The 8,976-nt window shown below is 45.7% G+C and overlaps 1 protein-coding gene across 1 annotated transcript; it reads right to left on the bottom strand.

Annotated features, from left to right (window-relative positions):
• Positions 1–3,976: 3,976 nt before the first annotated feature.
• LOC131221902 (uncharacterized) lies at positions 3,977–5,136 on the bottom strand. The gene is made up of 3 exons (XM_058217199.1): positions 4,723–5,136; positions 4,480–4,641; positions 3,977–4,399 (listed from the first exon to the last, which is right to left on the bottom strand). Exons 1-3 carry the CDS (start codon positions 5,134–5,136, stop codon positions 3,977–3,979), a joined length of 999 nt encoding a protein of 332 aa, XP_058073182.1.
• Positions 5,137–8,976: the final 3,840 nt, after the last annotated feature.

Genomic DNA, 8,976 nt, shown 5'->3' with positions numbered 1-8,976 from the left:
TTGCTAGATCCTAAAGGAAAGTTCAAACCCTCATGGGACGGACCGCTGTACTCCCAGGAGGTGCTCTTCAGCTCACCAGTCTGAGAGGAGAAGTTCTTCCTGAGCCCATCAATGACGACAACGTGAAAATCTATCACGGGTAACTACACCTAATCTTGTTAATGAGTACAACTGCAAAGCTGTATCCACCACCCCTGTTCTAAAAAAAAATAAAGAAATAAAAAAAATCCATCACTCCTTCCACCCAAAAGATATCCACCCTTCCTCCCGCTAAGTATAAAAATAATAAAAAGAAGGATACCCGTCATTTCTCCCATTAAAGAAGAGGCTAATACCCACCAAAAAAAAAAAAAGCTTACGATTGTAATCAAAGACAAGGATAGGAAAGTAATTAGTTGGCCGGCTATGAAGGAAGTTTCTCCGTCTCTTCCGGCACTCCGACAAACAGAAAAATAAAAAAAAATGAAAGAAAAGGAAGCATGCCTAAGCGAAAGGGCGAGTTGAAAACCCGAAAGGGCGACTCGAGTAAAAACAGCAGGTATGCAGCGGACTTGGGGAAAACTCAAAAGGGCGCCAAGGGTAAAAATAGCACAGCTGCCAAGGGGCAGGCAAGATCAAAAACCCGGGACATAGTAAAAATCCGAAAGGATACTACGGGCAAAAATGACGTGAAAGGCCCGTCGTAGTGAAAACCTGAAAGGGCACTACGGGCAAGAATGGCGGACAAAAAAAATGGTATAGGTACAAAAGAGGCTAAGGCAAGAAGTACAACGAAGAGATACGAAGAAAAGACCAGCCTCGAATCAATATTCTATCAGACTCTGCTCAAATCCAAAGGACACGATCCTGGACACCCTCTCAAGGAAGCAAGATCCCAAGTACATAATGCAGACTACTACACACAACGTGGGTTGAGCCTAATATTCTGATCCCAATCATCCAAAACACAAATCCAGACACAAGTAAGCACTGGCAAATTTGGCACAATTAAAAATTTTCCTTTAAAGTCTTTTTACAATTACATTGCTTTCTTTCTTTACAAAAATAAAAACAAAAAAATCCATGCATACAGGACAAACAGCTGATCAAAACCAGGGACCCTAGGTAAGCTCCTATCCCTCATACATCGACAATCTCTGCCTAAGCCTCTCTATCTCTATGCACAGGTGAAAGGCCTCATTCCTGTCCAGGCGATGCGCCGCGAACATGCTCTCATCGTACTGTCATCCCACTGCCAATCGACGGGCCATATCCTCACATGTATGACGAAGGGCAACAATCTCAAAGATCAGGTGACCATGCGTGGCAAGTAAGAAAGACGGATTGATGAAGGCCGCTCCACGAAGGTCTCGAACGAATCGTTAACACATGAAAAGGATGAAGCAGTATCGTCAACCATATCCTAATCATTAACCTCATCGGCCAAGTGCCAACCGGGGACCTAACAATAAAGCGACTGCTCTGCCACCCATTGCTGACTGTCGCCAAAAGAGGCACCCAAGACTCAAGATCCAAAGCTGTCGCATCTAAGGAGCCCTGCCAGGAAATCCAAACTCATCGGTACAAAGCAATCAAGTCAGAAGGAAGAGGAGCATGTCCAAATCTAGAAAAGGCGAAATCTGGGATACCTACCAAAAGCCAAACTGTCAAAGGAAATGAGTGGGATGATAAGAGAAGTATCCTCGGAGGCCTCATAACAACAAAGGAGTACGGCAAAGCCATGGAGCCTCCCAACTGATCTCTCATCCTCGAACCTGAGAAAACATGCGACGATAAAGAGACTCAGTGGCCTCGGCACCAAGAGGAAGGCCATCAAGCAATAAAGATAGCACATCATCGTGACGAGAGACAGGCCACACAAGTAGAGGGGTCATATAAAGGTGCTCCCACAACCACACCTGGCAGAGGTACAAGTCGAGCTTAAATGGCAAGTAGATAACAAAGCAGAGGAAAGAAAAGAGGATGAGAGTAAAGAATACCTGAAGAAATGAGCAGCAACCGCGGAGGATGCGGGTGTGTCTGAGTGAGCACTTAGTCAGGCCCAAAAAGAGCTCCACTAACACCACAGAAACGATGCTCTTACGGAATAAAACACGGTGGAATACGTCCAATAAAACCGCTGATGATGACTGCCACCAGCCTGAGAAAAGCAGCTCAGCTAATACACAGAATATCAATGCGTTCAAACACTGAAGCTGGCAATTTGACCCAGGGCCTCCTCGGGTAGTAGAACAACGATCATACAGAAGCTCCAGTGAAAGCTCATCCGCCCTACCCCCTGCAGTAGGAAGAGCAGCTAGAAATCCAAACCAGGAGATCAGATCGACAGGATGAACCGGCTCAGACGAGGGAACATAAGGCTCCCGGGTGAGAGGAAGGCCAAATAAGCGCACGAACTCCTCCAACAATAGGCTCAGCTCCAGGTCATTAGAGGAAAATAAGTTCAACGCTGGAACCTAATCGTACGAAACCGCACTCAGCAGTCACCAGTCTGGGTGAACTCGATGAAAGTGAAGAACCTCTCAGAAGCCCAACGAGCCTAGCTCAAAGATCTCAGACTTGGTCAAGCTCTCGATCCAGATATGCAATCGCTCAGAACAAGTGCCACATGGCTGCAAACGACAAGTCCGGACAGGCACGCCCTCTACAATCTAGAACCCAGGATCCCCAGACAAGTCATAAAAAATGGGCAGCCCCTCATCCAACAGGTCAATCTCATGGTGACGGAAAAAGCCTGACTCCCCCATCGCATCACGAAGAGCATCCTAAAGAGCTACAATGGGGGGCCCAAATCTCCAACGACCGCCACATCAGGAGCAGTCTAGAAATCAGATGACCCAAGAGCTGCAACGCCTAAAGTGTCCCAGTAGCTGACTGAACCTGTACCCTAATCCCCAACAACAACTGCCTGTCCCATCACTATGGCGAAGTCCGCACCAAATATCTGACCTAGGCCATCTGCAAGAAGTTCATCGCCTGTCAGATCCAAACCACTCGAACCACTAAGGTGGGGCCCGCCACCCATCCGGACCCGACCCATCCCATCCACTCCTGACAACATATCATCCCCAACACCTAAAAGTGGCCCACCAAAACCCAAACCACCGACCATCCCTCCAACACCATCTCCATCATCCAATGGTCCATCCATAACCATCACTCCCATTATCGAACCATCCATTACCATCGTCGCATCATCCATACCATCAAACCCATCCATCCTCATCACACCAACATCCACAAACCCTGGTGGCCCATCTGGCGTAGGTCCACCAAACCCATCTAAGCCGATCAACCCATCCCCATAACCACCATTAATGGAAGAAGGATCCATGCCATAAATAGCATTTACCTCCTCCAAAGGGCCCATTACTTCTCCACCAACCTCCATCAACGTATCCATAAATGGGTTCTCACCACCATAAATAAAAGACCCATCACCCATTTCCCCTTCATTCATGGATCCATGCACCTCCATCATGACCAGCCATAAAGGACAAAGAGGAAGAAAAGACAAGGGAGAAAAGGACAAAAAGGAAAGAAGGGAAGGCAAAGAGAATGATCGAACGGTCAGGGTGGAGAAGGAATATCCCGAAAGGGACTAAAGAATGTACAGAGAAGAAGAGGGCTTGCTGGAAGAAAAGATGAACGGAGGCAGTAATCAGATTACCACTAGCATACTCGGAGTACCGTTGCAGGTACTGACACCACTGCATCACTGCGGCACCAGACAAAACAGGAGGAACAGGCAAAAGTCAGTGGGTGATAGTCCGACTACCGCCCGGGCCCACTTTCCGGTGAAATCAAGGTGGGGTCCACTTCAGGGGTCCAAGACCATGGAATGTACATCCAAATGCCCAAATGAGATGATGCAACGATTAAGAACAATCCGGGAAGTAACGTTAAGCAACTGAAACTTCATGTATATACAGAGGATTACACAGCTAGTGATGCATGATCACATGGTACAGTGGAATTAATCATCGTCAGGGAGATATGCATCTGTATCCTTTCGACAAAAGTGAGGAACTAAAAGCCCTCCTCCAGCAAAATGTGTACCGTCACCTGGAGCGTAGCCAGACTGCAAAATCAGGCCAATACCGTACTGCTCGCACCAAGAGCTATACTCTCTCTTTAGATCAATGAAGGCACTGGCATCAAAGCCCTCCAAAGCAGCAGTCAACTCCCACTCGGGCACCGACCTCCAATTAGATGGACCAGACAATGGACTAAGTGGAACCAATAGACTGCCAGTCAGCTGCCAGAAGAGCCTCTCTCCAAGATAGCACTTCTTCACATGAGGATCCTCCAGGATGCGATGCCGTCGTGAGGCCTGAAAAGCCTCCTGAGCTCCAGGGGTGAGTGCTGCATTCGACCGGAGGTACGGCCTGGTCCGAAACTGCAGGAAAAGATCAGGAGCAGGAAGATAAGCAGAAAGCAGAAAACACATAGGCAACACAGGGCAAGATTATCACTCACATCATTAAGGACAAGGGCATCTACATTCGACCTCCAGGCGAGATCGGAAAGCATACGTGTACAGCTGTGGTTGTCTTTATACCACAGCATCATATGCAGAAAAGGAGGAGAATGGTCGATCAAAGTGGGCACCAGATAGGGAAAATGATCAAAAAAGTAAACCTGCACAAGGCTGCAATTAGAAAAAGTACAACATACCATTCCTAGGAAGAAAAATGCAGAAGGGAGATCTAAAAGAAGTACCTTGATGACCAGATAAAAACCAGTCAAAGATCGGCTAATGCAGCGATTGGCCTTGTCCAGCCCCTCATACAAATGGGCAAGGAGGGCTGCATTCCAATTGTACGATGTGGGAAAGGTGATATCAGCCACAAGTGATAACAGACAGGAACTCACCAGCTCGTTCCCGTGATAGAAAATCATCGCCCCCATAGTGTACAAAATCAGAGCACGGGCTTTCACCACGGTCGCGGCCTCAGTCTCGGGGACGCGTCTAGCAAAGTTCAAGGATAGCCAAAGCAGCCTAAATAGATGGCTGAAAAAATCTGAAGCATCCGGCATCATCCCCAACAACTCCATCCTGTCATCATCAGAAGGTACCAGAAGATCCTCCTCAAAAGGAACGGATCCTCCATCATATCGAAGACCCAACTGCATATGTATGTCATAAGGAATGATGCCCCACTCCCCAAAGGGCAAATGGAAGGTATGGGTCTCGACGTGCCACCATTCGGTCAAGACATATAAAAGGGAGATGTTCGTCTTACTCAGACGAACCCAAAATAGGTTGGCAAATGGAGTACGCTCCAACACCTCAAAGAACAGAGGCTGCAGATCATGAAACCATCAGAGAGGTGTCCTAACCCCGCGCCCCCTCAAGATCGCAAGTGCGCCACCTTCCCGGGCTACATCAGAGAGGTGTCGGCCCTCTCGCGGTACATAACAAGGATCAGCCGATTGGTGAGAAGGGCAAGCCTCATTCCTACCACGACGAGGCATGCTGCACAAACAAGGCTCACAAGTAAGTCCCCTTCTCACCATAAGGTCAAAAGGCCCAAGTCAATGGCCAAAAGTCAAGAGTCCAGGTCAAAGTCAAAAGGGAAAAAGGCCTAAGCCCATTTCAAGAGCCCATTTCCAAGGCCCATTTTCAAAGGCCCAAGCCCATTTTCAAAGGACCAAGGCCCACTTCCAAGGCCCATTTTCAAAGGCCCAAGCCCATTTTCAAAAGCCCAAGCCCACTTTCAAGGGCCCATTTCCAAGGTCCATTTTCGAAAACCCAAGCCCATTTTTAAGAGCCCACTTCAAAAGGCCCATTTTCAAAAACTCAAGCCCATTTTTAAAATCCCACTTCCCAGGGCCCATTTTCAAAGGTCTATTTTCAGAAGCCCATTTTTGAAGGCCTAAGCCCACTTTCAAAAGCGCACTTTCCAAAGCCCATTCTCAAGGCCCGTTCCAAAGGTCCATTTTTACAAAACTCATGCTAAAGGCCCACTTCTCATAAAATCCATGAAATCACATACAGGGACCACATCTCCAAATCAAGGCCCACCTCAACTGGGCCAAGTCAAAATCATGATTTGGGGCCCACTCAAGGAAAATCATCCATGCATCAAATCAAATAAATCACATGGGATGTACCACAAATGGTGGCCTGCCATCCAAGTGTCAAGAGGGCCCTGAATCATCAATCCTATGGTCCAGATCATCCCATACAAAAAAAAGAAGAAAATGAATAAATAAACAATTAAAAAATGAAAACCAAATAAAAGAGTGGGGCTCCCTTTCTTATCACACCCCACTCTAACATATAAAATAAACAAACAAAATAGAAAAATCTAACCAACTCCATGGCCCAAAACAAAAATTCAACAAGATCCAACAGTTGAGATCTGGTGAAAAAGTACATAGGTCCTGATCATGACCTCCCATGGTCTAGAAGAAAATCCAAAACCCACCAAGATCTTCTCCCAAAAATTCAACCAAAAAAAAAGAATCTTCAAGCTTCAAATATAGGATCAAATCACTTGAAAATCTAAGAAGGAAAGAGAATACAAAAAGAAAAATCAAGAAAAAAAAACCACCAAGGAGCTTCCAGGGACCACAATAGCGTCCCTGGACGTCTAAGGGTCGATTTCAAATAGAGGGAGAATCCCCATCGCTCGGACCAATGCACGACTCGAACCACAGGACCAAACGACCGACCGGCGGTAATCGGACTACTGCCAGCGGCAGTCCAACTGCTGCCCTGACCGAAAGTTGCTTCGGACAGCGGGCCTGTCCCTCATGGGGAGATGGGACGACCGGATCCTCCTTTGACCCATTGGATAATAACCTCAAGTAAAAATAAAAAAGAAAAAAGTAAAAAAGCAAAGATTCTTTTATCTCACGATAAATTCAATTTCTCGTGAGAAATTGAGAATCTCAATAAAGCATATCTAGAAAATTGCTGAAAAATGCACAAAAAGAAGAAAAATGCATGGTATTTAATACCCCATTAATTTATTAATGGAGGTCGTCTATCGTGCAATGAAAATTGGATGATCACGACCATCCGTGAGATCGGATGGATCTTTACAAAATCTAAAAATATTTCAAACAATTAGCCCCATTAATTTATTAGTGGTGGCGATCTAATCTTTTTACAATAAAAACCGAATGATCACAACCACCCATGAGATCGGACAGATCTTTTTACAAATAAAAACCAAACGACGACGCCCACCCGTGAGATCAAATGGATATTTTCTAAAAATCTACAAAATATATCTTCAAATAAAATCCCCAAAGATGTCTAGTTTCAAAGGGAATAGCTTTTAAACAAAACTTTTAAAATTGCACGCGGCGTGCAGTACACTAAGGAATCTTCCATATTCTCCAGTTGCGGTCAGTGCAAACAGCTAAATAAGATTCGGTCTCTTCCGGTTTCCCCGAAGGATGATCGAATCCGTACATGATATATGCACGATTGGCCCGATCTCAATATCTGGATAGTCGTACAAATAAAAATAAGTGGATCTATCTCTGGGAAGAATAATCAAACTCAAAGTGACGATAATCCATTATAACTAAAGTATCAGAATCAGCAGACTACATGGCAAAAGATTACCTACACATACCTAGTCAGGGATGTTTAAAAAATTTGATCGAGTCCAAGTTGGCGTAGTGAGTTTCCCATAAGGCTGCACCAATACGCAGGGCAGCTAACCACTTGGACAATCAAATGGATCGAATACTCCTAGGGTGATTACGTAGCAAAGGAACAACAGACCAAATAGTACGAAAATCCTCGTAAAGCCGCACCAACATGCAGAAGCCCTATTTTTCAGACTTACCCTCCAATGCTACTAACAGTCTAACGTGAAAAGGTTGTGATTGGTGACCCGTAATGCCTCACCAATGTGCAGGGACAATCACAATGTTTTCCTCAACCCTCATGATATGTGCAAGTTATCTCTCCTCCAAACAGTCAGCTGACAATGATACAATGGCAAGCAACATATTTGAATCACTATTTTTTCTGACCAGAAGGGTGGGGGTGTCCACTCGCTTTGGCCTTCGGTTGCTCGCAACCTCGGCTAAAGAGGGGCATCTATAGACACCCCACCCAGGCTATCATAAACAAGGACAATACGGACTATGATCAACAACTCGAACACGAAACCCTAATCCAAACCATACCTTAACCCAAAACCTTAACCCAAAACCCTACCCGAACCCGAAACCCTAATCCAAGCCATTAGAACTTCCCAAACCTAGCATAAAATCCCAAATCTAGGACCCATTTGAGCCAAGACAGCGTAGAAATACACCCGGCCGAGCTAAAAAAAACTCAAGAAATGACCATCGGACAAGCCAGCATGCTACATGAGGACCACACGTTCAAGGCCGACCTGAGTTCGGCTTGGGCGGTAGTTGGACTACTGCCGACGGTACTCTGATTACCACCACTCGCCGAACGCATGTGTCCTCTGAGCAACAGCTGTCCCTTAGCCCGAAAGTCAACTTTCCTCTGAATTTACCCCTCTAACCTTTACTATTTACCATTTTACTAACCTCAAGAGCCAATGGGAATGTGCCATGTGGCACTTCTCTCTCCCTAACCACTCACAAGCTGCCATGTCATCTTTTAACCCCTACCTACCTACCATTTACCAAAGGACCATTGGAGAAGGCTATAAATAGTCCTCTCCTCCTCTCATTTCAAAAACAACAACAACATCTTCTCATCCAAGAGAGAGAGAGAGAGAGAGAGAGAGAGAGAGAGGGAGGAAGAAAGTGAAGGAGAGGCAAGGAGCTCTCAAGCCTCTAAAGTTTTAATCTTTTAAGCCACCCCCTAGCCTTTCCTTTTGACCTTTTCTAACCCTTTAGCCTAGCCTAGTTTGGTCATGGTCTGGTCCATGTGTTAGACTATAAAAGTTCAAAGCTAAAAATCCTTTTATTTTATACATAATTATGACATTTATTCCCCTCTCAACCCCCTTACTCCTCTAGATTTCT

Source organism: Magnolia sinica, chromosome 12 (assembly GCF_029962835.1).
Source record: "Magnolia sinica isolate HGM2019 chromosome 12, MsV1, whole genome shotgun sequence".
NCBI lineage: Eukaryota > Viridiplantae > Streptophyta > Magnoliopsida > Magnoliales > Magnoliaceae > Magnolia > Magnolia sinica.
This window is presented reverse-complemented; position numbering and strand designations above follow the sequence as displayed.